This window comes from Physeter macrocephalus, chromosome 5, assembly GCF_002837175.3.
Source record: "Physeter macrocephalus isolate SW-GA chromosome 5, ASM283717v5, whole genome shotgun sequence".
NCBI lineage: Eukaryota > Metazoa > Chordata > Mammalia > Artiodactyla > Physeteridae > Physeter > Physeter macrocephalus.
This window is the reverse complement of record NC_041218.1, coordinates 28,813,877-28,834,143: the sequence shown is the minus strand read 5'-3', so window position 1 is coordinate 28,834,143 and position 20,267 is coordinate 28,813,877. Positions and strand designations below refer to the sequence as shown.

Sequence of the window (20,267 nt, the reverse complement as noted above, 5' to 3'; positions counted from 1 at the left end):
GTCCGCCTGCCGATGCCGGGGAACCGGGTTCGCGCCCCGGTCTGGGAAGATCCCACATGCCGCGGAGCGGCTGGGCCCGTGAGCCACGGCCGCTGAGCCTGCGCGTCCGGAGCCTGTGCTCCGCAACGGGAGAGGCCACAACAGAGGAAGGCCCGCATACCACAAAAAAACAAAAACAAAAACAAAAAACAAAAAAAACCTTTGAGATCCTCAGTTCACTAAGCACTAACTTCTCCATCTTGTTTCTTAGGGTAGTAATCTCTAAATCAAAATAAGCCTTCCTGGATTACTTCTAATTCGATTCAGAAAAGAACAGAATTTGGCTAACGAAGTTACAGTAAAAGGTTACAAATATCTAAAAACATTCCCCCATGAGCATAAAGAAATCAATAAATATGGACGGGAATGAAGAATGGTAAGGTGAGTTCCTCTGACTTTGGCTGCATAATAGAATACACCAGCGAGGGAATGAGTTTAAGTAAGGATGCAGACTCCAGCAAATTTTTTTCGAGCGCTAATCACTGGTTAACCCAGTGAGATGAAAATGCCGTTTAAAAAAAAAAAAGAAAAGAAAAAAATTCCTTGGTAATTATACGCTGCAAATGCTCTTACTTCCTGCTGCTACACCTAATCCCACAGGTGCAAGTCTTGACTTTGCCCATTCATGGGTGGGTGGGTGCAATGCTGCAGACATTTTTCACAGCTACAGATTTAGATACAGAAGAAGCCGTTTAACCTTCCATGGGAGGTTAACAATACACTATGCAAACACTGTCATGGTGTCTATTTAACAAGGAGACAAATTTTTAAATATACTATTCCAGTCTCAAAGATTAATAGAAGCTCCAGTTTAATTGACTTAATTTGAAAGTGCACTTCTCATAACCTAGAAAAGCTTGCTTTGAAGAAACAATCAAGAGTGGAACTGTGATATCATTATTTATGACAATCTGCATGCTTCGTAAATGAAACACCTGCACCTGGTCATTATGACCATTTGAAAAACATGGATCTTGTAAGATTTAAAACGCTAGTATGTCTCTTCAACGTGAAATTGTGATAGGAACAATATTAATTTCAACTCTGGCATTTCAGATTCAGGAACAGTCTATGACTGATCATCAGGGAACACAGGACAAAATTCTACAAACACACAACTTTCCAGGTACTGTTACCAACAACATATTTTTTCTTTTATTGTTTAATATATTCCTTATTACTTTGGCATTTATGTAGCAATTTCTATATTCTTTATTTGAGTGAAAAGGTTCTTAAAATTAAGCTCAAAAGCATTTGGAGCAGTTTAAGTTAAGACATAAGTTCTCAAGTATTTAAAATAGAAGAAGGTTTTGAGTACAGCTATGATTATTATGTTGTAAAAAATATATACCTATTTATCTACTAAATTTCCTACAAAGTAGAATATTTATATTGTATCCACATAGAAAAGCAAAAGGAAATGAACAGAACTAAAGACTTCAAATTAGATTTATTCAAACTTAAATATTACATAAGCCCAGGAAGAGGACTAATTCATAAAAAGGGGAAAGGGGGGAAGAAATTTAAACAATGAAAAAGTCACAAGAATATAAAAATTTCAAGATTTTCTAATAATGGTTTATCTAACAATGGTTTATCACTGTTTTAAAACAATGAACAAAAAAGATTCTCACTGTTCTTTAGAAAATCTCCCAACTATTAATGCAAGGCAGTGGCCACAGTCACCTTTCCCTTTGTTAAATGTAGCACTATTCAAAATTCCATTAATTTTCACTATTATGCATTTTGACTCCAAATTAGGATGCAGAAAATTCTGAATGAAAGATAATGGCATCCACATCCATTTGAAAAATACCTTTCAGACTTGTAGCATGTAACATATGTGTTTTAAGTATGTAATTTCACTCAGTCCCACATTCTAAGGGAGAAGGTTCTGTGACTCCAGAGTTCTTACCCTGGATACTTCTGTCTGTTCCCTTTAAGCATACTCAGTAGAAAGCATCTTCCTACCACAATGCTATCAGAATATCTTATATCAGAATCTGCTATAATTAATGCTCCTACAATTTATGTAGTCATTTTGTTTTCATTCTTAAAATTCACACAAATGCTTCACACTATTCCTTCTAAATAGTGACATAATGTGTTCATCGATTTAAGCATCAGTATGTTCAAACATTTTTGTTGTATCACTGGGGAAAACCTTCCAAAGAGGAGGTTATTTTAAATATTAAAAGGGACACTGAATAATAGTTTAATAGCCTGAGATACTCAAGGTAAAGAGGCAGGTTGATTTTCAACTGAGATTTATGGGCTTGATTTTCATCTTACTGTGGCTTTCCCATTTGAGACCATGAGCATGTAGTATCTCTCTTGCTATTTCTGATCTATAAAAATCACTAACGTCTCAGAGTTTTGAGGAATAGCTGCTGATACAGGAGCACCAGACAAGGAAAGTGCTAACATGTACGTCACACACTAGCTTTATCCTGTTATTTTCAGGAGTAATAATTATGATGATGATGAAGGTATTAAATCTCCCAGTTTACAATACTGTTCAGTAACCTTTCCCTCATCTATCCACAGTTGCTACAATGTTAACTATAGAAACTACACTGAGGACTTGAAGAAGTGAAATTAAAAATGCTGTGGGTATTATTTCATTTAGCTTTTAAAATTTCGATTGACTGGGATTGAGATACTCAGTCCCAATTTGGAACCTTTCAGATTTTGGCTTAAAGGAGACCTGAGGATGTTAGAATGTCAGGGTCCAGAGGCAGTTCATGGATTTACCTTCTATGAGAAGACCCAGACAGACAAAAACCCAAAGAAATAAAGATGAGAGAAGCAAAGTACTCTTCTAGGAAGCACAAAAGGCAACCTCCCCTGCTCCTGTAATGGTGAGACTCTCAATCTGGTCCTGGTGTGAATATGTCCCAGTGGGCAGGCACTCTGTATCCCATGTTCTGCCTGGCTCTCATTCTGACGTAAAGCACTGAGTATTCAGGTGGCCTCATCTAAGTAATAAACAATATCAAAACAAAGGAAGGAAGGGAAAACACCACTGTTACTGAACTGACTGGCTGTACTTTTAAAAGTCACCATTGACATACGCAAGGTGCTTGATATTCTAAAATAAAAGGAAAATAAACGAAAAGCAATCCAATATTTTTTACCCTGTGGAAAACAAATGGTTTTGCTTTTGGAAAATGGTCACGTTCTGAAGCAGGGGGTGGAAACTGCAGAGCAATGATGGGGGCATGCAGCAATTCCAGGGAGAAGCAATAACCATCCCATTCATATTAATAGTGATTTACATTTACAAAGCACTTCCATGTTAATATGCTCATCGAATCCTCATAAGACAGGATTCGATGAGTGAAGGAGACAGCACAGTGATTACACCATTATCCTCATTGCATAGGTGGGAAAAGGGAAGCCCATGGGTCAGACTGCCAGCAGGGGGCAAAGGTGGGGCTTGAACTGAGATCCCAGACTGTACACCAAGCCTGCAATTCAAGCCTTGAATTTAGTGTAGAGCTCAATTCAAGCCACACTGTGGGGAGCTGGAAGGTTAGAAATCTGTGCAAGGGTCATAACAAAAAGAGAACATTTGAGAGAATTAGTAATGAAGGCAAGAGAAAGATAAGCCCTCCCCATCTTCTCAGGGCAGACAACCAGGATCAGACCCCAGCACTAAGCAGCCAATCAGTGGGGAGTTTCCGTGTTCTTCATCACAGTAACCCTTATTGTGTCCTCCAGGTCTCTTTAGCTGTGTCCCCTCACTGTTTAGCATAGAGATCACATGCAATGTGTGTAATAATGGTAACAGGACAACTTTCAATAGGCATTGTACACATACACACCCACACCAAAATGCCCTGTAACTTATACAAGCTGTAGAACAAAATTTCAGAATCAGAGTTGGAAAGTGCTTTTAAATGTCCTTTTAAATGGCAAATGTCATCTGGTCTTATTCCCTACGTAATGCAGAATCTTCAGTACCCCCTCTGGCAAACAGTGGTGTAACTACTACTATAGCATGTCACCCTTGTAAAGAATTTTAATTTCTTTTGTGTTTTTCTTAATACCCTGATTTCAGTTCTGTCTCCCACTAGTTTTTAGTCACTGATGCTAGTTCTGTCCTCTTGATTGATACAGACTGAGGCTTCTTTAAATGGGAACTCCATGTATTAAACAGGACTCTCTTGTCTCTTAGGGTTTTCCTCCCTCAAGGATAATATTCCAATTTCCCTTTTTTTCTTTATAAACCATTATTTCCAGATCCCCTTAACTATGCTGGCTGCTCTCTTCAAAAGGAGGTAAAGTAAAAAGTATATGTCGGTTTTAAAAGACTACAGATGGATTTTCCCACAATAACACAGATGTGAACAAGACAGCATAGAGCGGAATGATTATTTCTTAGAATGTGGACACCAGATTTATTATAATCAGTAATAATGTATGATGACAACTAACATTTATTGATCACTAATTTCATTCCAGGAATCCTGAAAAGTGCTTAACATATTTACAACAAGCCTAGAAGTGGTATAATTCTATTTCCATTTGATAAAGTAATTGATGTCCATACGGGTATATGCCTATGTCCAAACTCATCTAATTATGGACATTAAATATGTGCAGTTTTAAATATATCAATTATACCTCAATAAAGCTGTAAAAAAAAAAAAAAAAAAAAAAAGGAAACTGATGCCCAAGGTCATACAGATACTGAGCAAAAGTGATGGAGCAAGGGTTCAAACCCAAGCAGTCTGGCTCCTGAGTTTGGGTGTGTAACTTCTGTGTTGTGTTACCTCGTGTTTGTTTTTTGTTTTGTTTTGTTTTTTTAAGCAGCTACTTTACATTACAGTCTCACTTAATTTTTCATACAACTTTTTAACATCATTTGCTATCATCTATATCCTCCCGACCTTATAGGGAGGCAATATTTTTTGGGGGGTGGTTAGTTTTAATATTCTACTTTAAATCTACTGAAGTTTTGGTTTGGGCCTAGTGTTCACGTCTGTAAAGCTAAAGTGAATGTTTTCATGGTGGTCCTACATCTACTATCGCCATTCTCCCTTCCCCTCTCTCAGGTCTGAGTTCCCTTCATCTAAGTTACTGTTGAGCAGGGGAAACAGATTCACCCCCTCGAGGTCTTGCTTTTCTTATATGTCTAAGGGTTTTGCCACCATGAACATTCCAAGGCTCTAGGATGGAGCCTTGAACTGTGCAACTACAACAGGAACTCCTCTCCAGAATAGGGTTGTTTAACCAAGAAAAAATCTACCAAACCACCCAAAGGTCACAGTTTATCATCCTGATTAGAAAGATATCACGGGGGTGGGGAGGGGTCGGCTACTAGCTTCTTTGCTAAGAAGCAGGAGATAATGATTTTCACTTCTGTTCAGGAACATACTGATGATTTTTCTCTTATGTATGATATTTTTCCTTTCATAAAGAAGTGTCATGAAAGTACAGATTACAAAGATACATAAGACTGTGTTCATAACATGTTATATTTAAATGACTGGATTTGAATCATTTTCTGTTATTGACTCGCGTCTCCCTCCCGCCCTCCCTATCCCACCCCTCTAGGTGGTCACAAAGCACCAGCTGATCTCCCTGTGCTATGCAGCTGCTTCCCACTAGCTATCTACTTTACATTTGGTAGTGTATGTATGTCCATGGCACTCTCTCACTTCGTCCCAGCTTACCCTTCCCCCTCCCCACTTCCTCAAGTCCATTCTCTACGACTGTGTCTTTATTCCTGTCCTGACCCTACGTTCTTCAGAACCACTTTTTGTTTTTTAGATTCCATATATATGTGTTAGCATACGGTATTTGCTTTTCTCTTTCTGACTTACTTCACTCTGTATGACAGACTCTGGGTCCATCCACCTCACTACAAATAACTCAATTTCGTTTCCTTTTATGGTTGAGTAATACTCCATTGTATATATGTGCCACATCTTCTTTATCCATTCGTCTGTCGATGGACACTTAGGTTGCTTCCATGTCCTGGCTATTGTAAATAGAGCTGCAATGAACACTGGGGTACATGACTCTTTTTGAATTATGGTTTTCTCAGGGTATATGCCTAGTAGTGGGATTGCTGGGTCATATGGTAGTTCTATTTTTAGCTTTTTAAGGAACCTCCATACTGTTCTCCATAGTTGACTGGTGTGAGGTGATACCTCATTGTAGTTTTGCTTTGCATTTCTCTAATAATTAGTGATGTTGAGCATCCTTTCATGTGTTTTTTGGCAATCTGCATATCTTCTTTGGAGAACTGTCTATTTAGGTCTTCTGCCCATTTTTGGGTTGGGTTGTTTGTTTTTTTGATATCGAGCTGCATGAGCTGCTTGTATATTTTGGAGGTTAATCCTTTGTCGGTTGCTTCATTTGCAAATATTTTCTCCCATTTGTTATTGACTTTTATACATCTTCAGCTGTGCTATAATTATATGGAATATCTGACAATCAAGTATGTACTAGGATCATGAGTTCCTCCTCTTTTGTGTTAGGAATGCCACTTGATATCATAGATAATTTTATATTTCTAATGCTTCATTCCATAAAATGTACTTTTTATTTTTTGCTTTTTCAAAATTTCAAAAATGAGATTATTTGCTAGAAGATATGTCCATTTCTCTAAAGAATTTTTCTTCTAGCTCTTTACCTTACTATCATCTTCTAAGTGACATTTATGGGCTCTGTTGTTTCTTGGATGGAATAGGACAGAGATCTAGAATTCACAGAATGATAGAGTATCACAGTTAGAGGGACTAATGCAGTTTATACAACTTATTCATCCATTTTATAGATAACTAAACTGAGGCCACTGAAGTGAAGTAATGCCCAGGGTCATACAGTTAATCCAAGGGCATAGAGCAGCATAAGAGGAATTAAACCTCAGGTATTAAATCCCAGTCCATTGCCTTTTAATTTTTTTAAAATTTTAGAATAATTTCAGATTTATAGAAAAATTGTGAAGATTGTATGGAGAATTCCCATTTACTCCCCACTAAGTTTCCCCTATTATTAATATCTTACACTAGTATGGTATATTTGTTACAATTAATGAACAAATAATGATACATTATGAACTAAAGTCTATACTTTATTCATATTTCTTTAGTTTTTACCTAATGTCCTTCTCATATTCCATGATCCTGTCCAGAAGACCTCATTACATTTAATTAGTCATTATGTCTCCTTAACTTCTTCCTGTCAATTTCTAAGACTTTCCTTCCTTTTGATGATCTTGACAATTTGAGTACTGGTCAGATATTCTGTAGACTGTTCCTTTATTGGGATGTGTCTGTTGTTTTCCCCCTGATTAGACTGGAGTTATAGGTTTCTGGAAGGAGACCACAGAATATTTATCAAGAATAAATATTATCTATATAATTTATCACTGTTGATGTTCACCTCAGTAAGCTGGGTGAGGTAATATTGTCAGGTTTCTCCCTGATAAATCCATTCTCCTCACCCTCCTTTTCATACTGTGCTCTTTGGAAGGGAGTCACTATGAACAGCCTTAAGGAGTAGGGAGTTATACTGTCTCCTTGGAAGTAAAGTATCTACATTATTTATTTGGAATTCTTCTGCTTGGAAGATTTATCTTTTCCATTTCTTTTTTTTCTAGCAGTGCCGCATGTAGAATCTTAGTTCCCTGACTAGGGATCGAAACTGTGCCGCCTGCATTGGAAGCACCGAGTCTTAACCACTGGACCACCAGGGAAGTCCTTCCCCCATTTATTCAGTCAATCATTTACTTATGTCAGTATGGACTAACAGATATATATTTTATACTTTGTGTTATAAGCTAATACTACCTAATTTATTTGGTTGCTGAACTTACTCTAGGCTCAGGCCATTGGGAGCTCTCTCAGGGGTCTCCTGGGTCCCTTTAACATATCTCCTATCACTGTGGGTTTTTCTTTCTAAACACTTCCTTACTTTCTCTCACACATATATAAGATGCTCCAGGCTCATCTTGTGTTTCCTGCCCCAGTCCTAGTGTCAGCCATTTCTTCAAGGGATCCTGGTTCATTTTACTGGAGATTAGAGACCACGATCTGGGCACTGGGTGTGCTTGTAGCTACTGGGATATCACTGCTTCTAGGCTCTCTCAGCTAACAAACCAAGGAAATATATGTGTATATACTAACCCATGCATATACATATATCTAGAAATATTTCTATATGCAACCAGCCCTATCTATATTAAGCTAAAGACAAGTTCACATTGATGGCTCCAACTCCAATCCATTACCACAGGGATAGTTCTAGCCTCTTCCTCTTGTTTGTCTTCAACATCTCACTCCATGAGAAACTTGGCTCCCACCAACTACCATCCTTTACTTAATTGTTCAATTCCATTATACATGTAGAGTGGTTTCTGAATTGTTAACCTGTGAGGAAACACTTTCTCAGCAAGAGTACAATGCTTATGTACAGTTCCTTTTTCCTTTATTTTTACATATGCCACTCATTTCAAAAGTGACTCAGATCAGCACTTTTTTCCTTCATCTTTTTTTAGTGAGGTTATTCCATACATTTGCAATAGAGTTCAGATTATTTTATCACAGTCTCCATCCTAGGATCCCATGATATCCTAATTGATTTAAAAATTTTTTTCATATATTCAGGTTCAATTTTTGTGCTATAAAGTTAGGACTTGACAAAAGCATAGTGTTTTATATCTATCATTACAGTATTACATGGAATAGTCTCACTGCTCCAGAAAGTTCCCTTGGCTTCACCTATTCAAGTCTCCCTGACCTTGAACTTATGGTAACCATTAACCTGTTTGTAATCTTTATACAGTTTATTTATAGTTTTTTTATAGGTAGTTTTCCCTTTTAGAATGTGATATAAATGATATCATACAGTACATAGCCTTCTCAGACTGGCTTCTTTCACTTAGCAATATGCCTTTAAGATTCATCTATGTCTTCCTGTTGCCTGATAGCTAATTTTTCTTCTTCTTCCTCTTTTTTTTTTTTGGCTGACTAGTACTCCAATTGTATGGATATACCACTGCTTGTTTATCCATTCACTGACTGAAAGGCATTTTGGTTGCTTCCAATTCTTGAATATGAATAAAATTGCTATGAACACTTGTGTGCAGGTTTTGGTTGTGGACATATGTTTTCAAATCAGTTGGATAAATACCTAGGAGTGCAACTGGTGGTTTGCTAAAGACTATATTTAGCTTTGTAAGAAACTGCGAAATGGTCTTCCAAAATGGCTGTACCATTTTGTATTTCCACCAATGAATGAGAGTCCCTATTGCTCTGCATCCTTGTCAATATTTTGCTACTGTCAGTTTTTAAATTTTAGCCATGCTAATAGGTGTGTAATAGTATCTTATTGTTTTAATTTTCATTTCTCTAATGACAAATGATGTTGAGCATCTTTTCATTTGCCTATTTGATACCTATAAGTCTTCACTGCCGTGTCTGTTCTTATCTTTTGCCCATTTTTAAATTGGGCTGTTTGTTTTCTTATTGTTGAGTATTAAGAGTTCTTTGTACATTTTAGATACAAGTCCTTGATCAAATATATGTCTGTGGCTTGTCTTTTCATTCCCTTAACAGTGCAGAGCAGTCAATTATTAAGTCCAACTTACAATGTTTTTCTTTCATGGATGCTTTTGGTGTTGTATCTAAAACCTTATCACCAAACTTGAGGCCACAAATATTTTCTCTATGTTTTCTTCTAGAAGTTTTATATTGTAGTTTGCATTTTACAGGTAGGTTTTTGATCAGTTTTGAGTTGATTTCTGTGAAAGGTGAGCCAGTGCTGTTGTTGTTTTTTTTCTCATAAGGTTCTCCTTAAAAGACCACTTCAGAGAGCTATCTTGATGGAGTTTTAGCATAAAAAAACAAACAAAAACAGTAACAGCCAACAGCACCTCATAGCTTTTGAAGTTAATGTTTACAGACATCAATAATAGAGGTGTAATGTCTGGATCTAAGGGAGAAACTCTTCCTATAGCAATCTGCCATGGCCAGACCATATCTATGGTTTAGTATGCTTTGCTCTGGGTGGCAACTTGATTTAATAGTGAAACTGGTAAGCTGGAAGTCATCTAGAGAGTGATTGGTATGATAAAGAGTCTGGGTACAATTGTTACAGCTGTTTTCATGATATATCTATTTCCCTATCTCTTTTATTCCTAGACACTGAATAGCCTGTGGGCAGGACATATATATTTTCATCATACATGCCCAGAGTCTGGCACTTAGTATGTGTTAAATAAGTATTTAATTAGTGAATTCAGTGAAGAAGTTAAGGATGTTTAATATAGAAAATAAGAATTCCTCAGACAATATATCCTTTGAATAGCCACCATATCTCTTGGGAAGAGGATGTATGATAATTATCAACAAATATTTGAAGGGCTATCATGCAGAAAAGGGATTAGAACCAAGACAGAATTCACAGAGGTACAGAATTTCAACTCATTATACATAAGAGGAGGCTGTCTTATGGTGAGCCTGCAATCACTGAAAAAATTAAAAGAGCTTGGCTGAATCTTTGTGAGGGATATCAGGAGAAGGGGCTTCTGCATTGAGAAGGAGAGTGAATGAACCACTTTCTGTGTCTTTCAATGCTGAAGCTCTATGGGCTCTAACAGATCTAGTACACAGTCAAATTAAGAATTTCAAAAGCTCTAAGAACAGAAATAATTATGGTATCCCATTCAAAATTAAAAACAAAAATTTGTAATTCAAAATTAAAAACAAAAATCTATACTATTAAGTGTTTGTTAGGAATTCCAATAAAGTTCATGTGTTCCCATGATTACTTGTCTTTTTCTTTTTTATACAGCAAGTATAAACTATTCCCCCTTAATTCTCCCTTTCTCTCTTTCATGCTGCTCCTTTGCAGGACCATACACATGTGATTATTTCGGCTTATTGCCCAGTACTGACTTTCTGATTCTAGGTACAAGACAAGGAGTATGCCAAGACTTCTTTTGGAATCATCTGTAAAACTAAAAACAAACAAACAAAAAACTACTCTGAAGAAACCCCAGGCAAAGGCAGGAAAGTCCATGGCCTTTTCATTTAAAATGTTCATTTATAATAACTATAGCAGCAATAAATCTGGAGACTGTCTAGTCCATAGTATAAAATGCAGTTATGCATTCCAAAAATAAGAGCCACCTACAACTGATATACAATGCTTGCCAGCTCTCAAACCACCAACATTCATAATGATGATCTAGAGATGGTGATGCTATTCAAGTACAGCCTTAATCAAAGATGAGATGACTTATATTCCATTTAGTTTTAAATTTTAAGTTTTTTCCCATTGTGCTCTAATTCTCTGAAAATTGACAGACGTGCCAAAACACATGATTAAACAGAACATCTTAGGCCTTGATCAAATATACGTGATAACAGAATTCAAGGCAAAAGCTAATTTGTTAATGACTATCAACTTACAAATGCTGTACTAACTTGTTGATTATATTTATCACATGAATGCTTTTCATTGTAGCTAAGTAAGTTTCATACTTTCCTCTCATGGTATCTTAACTGTTGAACAAATTTACAGGTCACGCATTATTTCCCAAGAATTCTGTGAAAAACCAAATGTTGAACTAAGTGAATATTGATTTATTTATAACACTTTTGTATTCAGAAAACTAGTTCTTTGATTCAACTGGTCCTGATGGTTACTTTAACTCCTATAAGAAACCTGTTAGAGCTTTCATGGAAAGGGAAGGAGAGTGAACCTTTTTCTATAAGTAATGTGAGTCATTTTCTCCCCCATCCTAGAGCTGCCACTGAGCTGATATGTTCTCATGATGAATTGACCTCCCCAAGTTACAACGGAAAAGGTACACTGAAATAACCTCGCCAGGCCTTGTTATGAGGGTTAGTGCTTGCTTAAGAAAAATAAACTGCTCCCTGAGGCAATGATACTGGATTAAAGATTTGAAATAAACCCTTGGTGAACCACAATTATTTTTTTAAAAGACTTATTTATAATTTTAAAAAGCAGATTAAAAAATACTTACTGGAACATCAACATATTTTGCGGCTGCTTTCACCTTAAGTGGAAAAGAGATAATTAGGAGAATTATTCTCTTAACTGTTTGATAAGTACTGTGACAGCAGTCAAAAGACAGCAGAGGAGAACTTATTCAAAATACTCACAGTGAATGACAGAATGGATGAAAAGAAAGTGCCTTCGTCATATCTTGACAGCTTAGACAACACCCCTTCCAACACTGAAACAAACTAGAATACAGTCTATAGTGAGTATTTAGGATAGTACTGTGCAGACAAACAAATCACAGGGCAAACAATTCCTGGACCAACTTCTCCCGTGGCACAAAAATCTGAAATGTATAAACTGACACAATGACAAAATCTCATTTTGAAGACGAACTCTAAGGTCCTTTTACATTGCTGGAAAAAATACGCACATTTTTTTAAGATAAAAGAACAATGTGTAATAGGAGTCTGGTTACTACGTGTGAGATAACTTAAACCATTAGTAAATAACTTTAAATCCCTGTGACTCTTCCTTAATATAATTTTCAACTCCAATATAGACGTTTATAAGTCCTCATCACAAGAAAAAATGTTGTAACTATGTACGGGGATGGACTTATTTTGGTGATCATTTTGCAGTTTATACAGATATCAAATCATTATGTTGTATACCTGCAACTAACATAATGTTGTATGTCAATGACACCTCAATAAAAAAAAAGAGAGAGACGTTTCGAGGCAACGATGGTCAAACTTCATCAAATTCCTTTCTATCATATATCACTCGACCATTCCCCAACTTTTTCTATCTACAGAAGAGGCTGAACGACAAAGAACAGATAATGAAAAGGTGTAACATTGAAATGAATTATGATACATCAGCTAACGAGTATTCACCAAGCAGTTCCAACTGGGACATGTAAGGATCATCCCTGCTTTCAGAAGCTTACAAAGTAATTGGGGAGCTCAAACAGATACACACGCTGCAGAGTACAATGAAAAGAGCACCAGGGCTTCCCTGGTGGCGCAGTGGTTGCGCGTCCGCCTGCCGATGCAGGGGAACCGGGTTCGCGTCCCGGTCCGGGAGGATCCCACGTGCCGCGGGGCGGCTGGGCCCGTGGGCCATGGCCGCTGGGCCTGCGCGTCCGGAGCCTGTGCTCCTTAACGGGAGAGGCCACAGCGGTGAGAGGCCCGCGTACCGCAAAAAAAAAAAAAAAGAAAAGAGCACCAGATTGAGAATATAAATCCTGATTCTGTCATTGACTGACTGCTATGTGGGCTCCAGCCAACCAGTGCACCGGTTCCCCCATCGGTCAATGGTGTGTTTGTGTTGGTGGGACGGGTGTGGAATTAAAATTGTCTTAAGAGTTTTACATTTCTAAAATTTTATATTTCTATGAAATGAGAGTTAAGACATATACACTGTAATGTAATTTAAAATGTGGAGAATTTTATTTCATTGAGCATAAACATTAAGGTCTGGCATGAAGATAATAAGAGATATTAATAAGGATCTACTGCCCTACATCTTTCCTCTTTAGAAGCAAAATAATATGCACTATTGACAAATTATACCTTCCCAAAGGGAAAATACTGACAAGGTTTTTTAAATACAAAAAGGGAAATTAATGAAGGCTGGTTTTTGTTCACATAGCAGCTTCTTCAACAAAGTGATAATAGTTCTAGGGACACAGCTTATTGGTTTCGGGTGAGCAGAGAACTCACTGAGAGTGCACAGGAGATAATCTTCTCTATGGCTGGTCAATTACTGCAAAATAGTTTATGCAAAAGAAACAAAAACGTCCCTACAGGTTTCTCCGTCACATCATTTGCGACATGATGTAAGGACACAGAAACAAATTCATGTGAACTGTTGATTAAAATTTTCTTTTTAAAGAATGAGAACTATGTATGGTTGGTTAGTTATCCCAGGGGATACAAATAGCAAAAAACTTAAAATTACAAATTGCTCACAACTAAAAGTCAATTTAGCACTTTCCTCCTGCCCATTAAGATTTCTTACCGATCACAGCTGGCTAACTCAACTTGTTGTGGTTGGCAAAAACCCAGAAGACCTATACTCCAGGGCTATGACCAGGGGAAGGGAATGCCAAACTTAATGGCCCTCTGTGGAAAATGCCTCATCTCTGGTAACTCAAATCTTGAAAGCCAGTGTGTGATGGGTGATATCATTTGCCACGAGGAGAGCGACAATTACGATGGTTACCAGACAACGTGAACCACTGAAGGCTCTAGCATAGCACCTGGTTCTTGGTGCCTTCAAGTGAGTATTTGTTTACACAGGTGAGTGATGCCGAGGGACTAGGCAAAGTAGAGGCAGACCCTGTGGATGGATTTAGAAGATCTTAGCTCGAGTTGAAGCTCTGCCACTCTCTGGCTGTGAGACAACAGTCCGGACATTCAGCTTCTCTAGCTTCAGTGTACTCATCAGTAAAACGGGGAAAATGTCACTGCCCTGCTCACAATAAGGATGGTGTGAAAATCAGCAGAGATGATTTAGGTGAAGGGACTGTGAAAATGGCAACACACTAAGAGATGTAAAGAATGAATATTATTGGTATGATGAGCTAAATCACTAGCCCTTATATGTCTAAAAACCTACACATGTTAAGTCACAAGTTAACGGGGGTAGCCTTGGGATTGTTTAGTGATAAGGAGAAATAATGCATTTGGTTACCAGCGAATGGGTCTAATTCAACGAAATGATATCTATGGAGGCAGGATAGAGTTGATGCTGTAAGTCAGAAGACCCACGTTGGAATCCCATCTGTTTCAAGGTCATGTGACTGACAGTAGAGGAGGGAGGCTTTGGACACAGGTGGTCTGGCTCCAAAGCCCGTGTTCTTTGCCATCACACTATAGAGTTGTAAGCATTAAATGGTATGACATAACTAATGTGGCTGGCATATAATAAGTGCTCAATAAATGCTATTTTCTTCTTCTTATTGAGCACCTAATATGGGAAATACAAAAAAAAAGAAAAAAATGAGTCTTAGACCCTTCCCGCCAGGAATGCACAAACTAGTAGGAGAGACAGACATGTACACAGTTGGTCATGACACAAGGCAGGAAGTGATGAGGGACAAACAGTGTAACTGCAACTGACTTCCACTGGAGGATACTGGGTAAGCTTCATCTGCATGGTGGCACAGGGGCTGAGCAAAAGGGTAGCAGAAATAGAGTGGCTAAAACAACACTCGGGGAAGCCCATTAGCAGATGACCTTAGGGCAGAAGTTGCCCCACTGTGGCATCTGACAGCCTGTCTGGCTCGTCTTCTCTTTAGAGTGTGAAGCAGCACCAGGTTATATCCCACTAAGTCCAGTGTGTGCACCAGTGGTCTGCTGCATGCATGTCACAGCATGCTTGGCCTCCATTTTAACAATAGTGCAGAGCCTGTCCCTGGGATCCTCCCTACCCCAAATGGTCCCTGGGGAGGCCCCAGTACAGCAGGGACGCTAAGTGCTTACATGGCAGTGAACAGCGACTGCACCTCTGGGGACAACCACGTGAGACATACAGTTCCAACAGGAAGGTTTTCTTTGTAAGATTTCTGTCAAGGCACACGTGGTGGAAGAGCTACCTTAAAACCCAAAATCTATTAACAAGATTGACTGATAATGATGTAGTTTCCATCTGGCTTTTAATTGTAGAAAACAGCAAGATTCCAAAGAAATCCAGCTAAATGCTGGGTTTAGTTGCTGTGTCTTTAACCGCTTCCTGTGAACTTTCTCTGTACAGCTCAGGGAGTATATAAATACTTACAGGTTCGCCTTGCACTCTCTGTTCTCCTGAGGGTGTCAGGTTGGAATGAAACCCTGTAATCTCTTTGTTTCCCTGCTTTTTATTGTGGATGTCATTTACTGGGTTTGTCTGAATAATATTTAGCGCCCAAAGTCTGTCTGGGTCATTACCAACTTTGCCTCATTATGTACAGTCTCAGGAAAATTAAAGATGAAGGTACGTTGAAATGACTGGTAGAATGAAACATGAAGTATGCCACAAGGCATGTTGGTTTAAATTTTCTGCTGGATTTTAACAGGGTATAGGATTCATCTTCCTACATGTATGGAAAGTAGAACGACAAATTCTGAGAAGTGATAGGAACGATTCAGCTGTAGACTGGTGGGTTCAAAACACGCCGTTCTTACTTTTTTCAACTGTGAAATTTCAGGAAGTAAAAAAGGAATATTTGCATCATTTACATTGCAAGTTATTAAATCTTCCACAGAAAAAAGATGCATCCATAAACAAGACTAATCATGAAAAACTAGGTGTATTTTGGAGGCGGGGAGGATAAATAGGGCTGGAGATATCTATCAGATATTTTATTTTTGTTTGGTACAATCAGGACTGACTAGTACTGTTAAAAATCCACCTGGAACCAGAATGTCATGGATTGGAAGAAAGCAGGTTTCCTTCCCTGAACTGGAATGTTAATGTTACGATACAATGGAATATAATCCTCGTTTCTCCCACTGTGTATCCACATCCTCTTTGAACCTTTGTTCCAAATGACTCCGAAAAGGTCCTTCCAGATTATCCAGATCGGTATTGCGAAAGGACAGGATCTGACAGCACGTATTTATACAACATGCCTTGCTCTGCACAGTATCTCAGACAACTTCCAAAACAGCACACCTAGCCCGGATGTCGGTGAAGTCTCCACATTTCTCTCATTGTTCCTTTCTCCCTTGTCTCCCAAACAGACTGACTATGTTAGTTTGTATTTCTTTTCTTCTAATGACTCCTAACAGTGCATGTTATTCCTTTCAAGCACATTCTTGGGCTTGAACAGTTGTCTTCTGAATACATTGCCTTGATCCAAACAAGTAAATTTAACCAAGTTGACTTAATCAGACTGAACTGGTGGTGGTGGAGGAGATATTTTAATTGCATCATCTGGACAGTCAGGTCAGATTTGTCCTCTGTCCCTCTTAAGAGAAATTCAGGGGAAAATATTCTAGGTTATTAAAAAGAATAGGTGTTGTGTATATGTATATGTATTTATACCTACATACCTATAGATCTATATATGTACTTAGTGAAAAAGTATATACTCTTTCCTAAATCCCTTTTTGCAATAATTGAGAATTCAGGAAGTTGAATATACTGCTGTGGTCTTTTAATTCATACCCAGAATTTACTGAGCCCCTGTTACTGGAGTGCATGGTGAGAGTGGTCGCTTGCTCACTCTTTGCTCTGTTGACCATTTCCTCCAACCAGTTCTTTCCCACAGCCTTCCCAATTTTTCTTTAGCATCCTTATGTTACACACAATGAATTCCACTCTCATCTACCTGACTCACAGCTGTCCCACACGATTGCCTGCCCAAGCTGGTCCCACAGTGCGTAGGCCTGCATGTAACCAATATCGAAGGAAATATCCACAGGGCCAGGACATATAAAGGGGACATGAGAAGACTGGGCAGTGAAGCTCCCATTCTTTTCCTCTCTGATCTTGCTGAGTTCTGTGTGCTGTTGTGCAAAGATGACAGGCTTAGGGCTACAGGGTCAAGTCCTGGCCCCTCCTCCAGCCACTGTAAAACCGTGGGCCTTTGTTTCCTCATCTGTGAACAAGGAGACTGGACTCTGGGTGGATCAGGCCTGCCTTGGGAGATGGGGCTACACAGGTAGGCTCTGGCCTGCTTCCCCTCCTCAATCAGAACAGCTTTGCTTCCACCAGTGTTGTATCTGGGGTGCTACCTAAGATATATTTGAAGACATTAAATATATCTCCTAAACATCATAAAAGTATACAGAAATATGTCTTATAAACATTACAGAAATGTTTGAAAAGTCTCTGTTAGACAATCTCAGGGTTCTCTTCCAACTCTAGCATCGTGTGTGCTATAGGACTTCAGAGCCTGGGGAGAAAAGATGCGGGTCCCTGGAAGCCTCCATACACAAACATATATACGGATCTTTGCTTTATTTATTTATTTTTTGATGTGGACTTTTTTTCTTTTTCTTTTTTTTTTTGCGGTACGCGGGCCTCCCTCTGTTGTGGCCTCTGCCGTTGAGGAGCACAGGATCCGGATGCGCAGGCTCAGCGGCCATGGCTCACGGGCCCAGCCGCTCCGCGGCATGTGGGATCTTCCCGGACCGGGGCACGAACCCGCGTCCCCTGCATGAGCAGGCGGACTCTCAACCACTGCGCCACCAGGGAAGCCCCTGTGGATCATTTTTAAAGTCTTTATTGAATTTGTTACAATATTGCTTCTGTTTCATATTTTGGTTTTTTGGCCACAAGGCATGTGGGATCTTAGTTCCCTGACCAGGGATCGAACCCACACACCCTGCACTGGAAGGCAAAGTCTTAACCACTGGACCTCCAGGGAAGTCCCCAGAATTTTTGCTTTAGACTGAGAAAAGGCTGTAGGTTTTCTTCTCATCCAGTATGCCTGTTTTTTTTTTAATGCGGAAACTGAGTCATGCAAGGAGACCCAGCTGGTAACATGAAGAAACAGGAATGGAGTCCAGTTCTCCTAAACCTCCCACAGTTTATCTGACTGAATTAATTCTAATATAAGGCAGCAATAAATATAGCATTTCTTGTATCCTTTCCTTGGCAAGAGTTAATGTTCCTGCCTTCATTTTTTTTTTCTTGGTAAAAATTATCTAAGTCCTTTCCTGGCTAGAAGCTTCTTTTTTGTTTTTGTTTTTGCTTTCTTTAAAATGGTTTATATTTCTTCCATTTCATTTCTCCATGTCTTCCACAGGAGTTCCACTTATAACATATATGCCTGAGAACAGCAGCCACTGATAGAATCATGTTCAATGGCTGCAATCTTATAATCGCATTGGTATTTTGATCCCATATCCTTCCTGTGAACTCCAGCCCCAAATACCTAAATATCTGAATGTCCCCTTGCTATCTCCTGCTTCAGGTATCTCAGAGGCAGCTCAATTCCCCCATGTCCAATACTGACATGGGTCATTCCCTCCAAATCTGTCCCTCTTCCAGGGCACCCTGCATCACTGAATGGCACAACATCCATCTCCTGCTGCAGGCTATAAACCTAGAAATAATTGTCAACGTTTTCCCTTCTCTCCCCATTACTAACCCCTTGTCTTAGTCTGCTCAGGCTGCTATAACACAATGCCATAGACTGGGTAGCTTATAAACCACAGTAACTTCTCATACTCTGGAGGCTGAGAAGGCCATAGTCAAGGTGCTGGATGATTTAATGTCTGGTGAGGACCCAATTGCTGGTTCATAGATGATATCTTCTGGCTGTGTTTTCACATGGCAGAAGGGACTAGGGAGCTCTGTGGGGTGTTATTTATAACAAAGTGAATCAGCTATATGTATACATATATCCTCATATCCCTTCCCTCTTGAGTCTCCCTCCCACCCTCCCTATCCAACACCTCTAGGTGGTCACAAAGCACCGAGCTGATCTCCGTGTTACGTGGCTGCTTCCCGCTAGCTATCTATTTAACATTTGGTAGTGTATATATCTCAATGTCACTTTCTCACTTCGTCCCAGCTTACCCTTCCCCCTCCCCATGTCCTCAAGTCCATTCTCTATGTCTGCATCTTTATTCTGATCCTGCCCCTAGGTTCTTCAAAACCTTTTTTTTTTTAGATTCCATATATATGTGTTAGCATATGGTATTTGCTTTTCTCTTTCTGACTTACTTCACTCTGTATGACAGACTCTAGGTCCATCCACCTCACTACAAATAACTCAACTTCATTTCTTTCTTTCTTTTTTTTTTTTTTTTTTTGCGGTACGCGGGCTTCTCACTGTCGTGGCCTCTCCTGTTGTGGATCACAGGCTCCGGATGCGCAGGCTCAGCAGTCATAGCTCACGGGCCCAGCCGCTCCGTGGCATGTGGGATCTTCCCGGACCGGGGCACGAACCCGTGTCCCCTGCATCAGCAGGCGGACTCTCAACCACTGCACCACCAGGGAAGCCCAATTTCATTTCTTTTTATGGCTGAGTAATATTCCGTTGTATATATGTGCCACATCTCCTTTATCCATTCATCTGCCGATGGACACTTAGGTTGCTTCCATGTCCTAGCTATTGTAAATAGTGCTGCAGTGAACACTGTGGTACATGACTCTCTTTGAATTATTTTCTCAGGGTATATGCCCAATAGTGGGATTGCTGAGTCATCTGGTAGTTCTATTTTTAGTTTTTTAAGGAACCTCCATACTGTTCTCCATAGTGGCTGTATCAATTTACATTCTCACCAACAATGCAAGAGGGT

At 39.1% G+C, this 20,267-nt stretch overlaps 1 protein-coding gene across 16 annotated transcripts in view; it reads right to left on the bottom strand.

Moving 5' to 3' along the window:
* The window catches only part of CADPS2 (calcium dependent secretion activator 2), a 552,734-nt gene that overhangs the window by 30,311 nt on the left and 502,156 nt on the right, over positions 1 to 20,267 (bottom strand). For 15 of the 16 annotated variants that reach the window (XM_028489806.2, XM_028489809.2, XM_028489815.2 and 12 more), the window contains 2 exons: positions 12,186 to 12,269; positions 12,047 to 12,079 (listed from right to left, as the gene is read on the bottom strand). In XM_028489806.2, coding sequence (XP_028345607.1) covers positions 12,047 to 12,079; positions 12,186 to 12,269 — 117 coding nt within the window. The remainder of the gene's footprint in view (positions 1 to 12,046; positions 12,080 to 12,185; positions 12,270 to 20,267) is intronic. The other variant, XM_055084855.1, reaches the window with a different exon arrangement.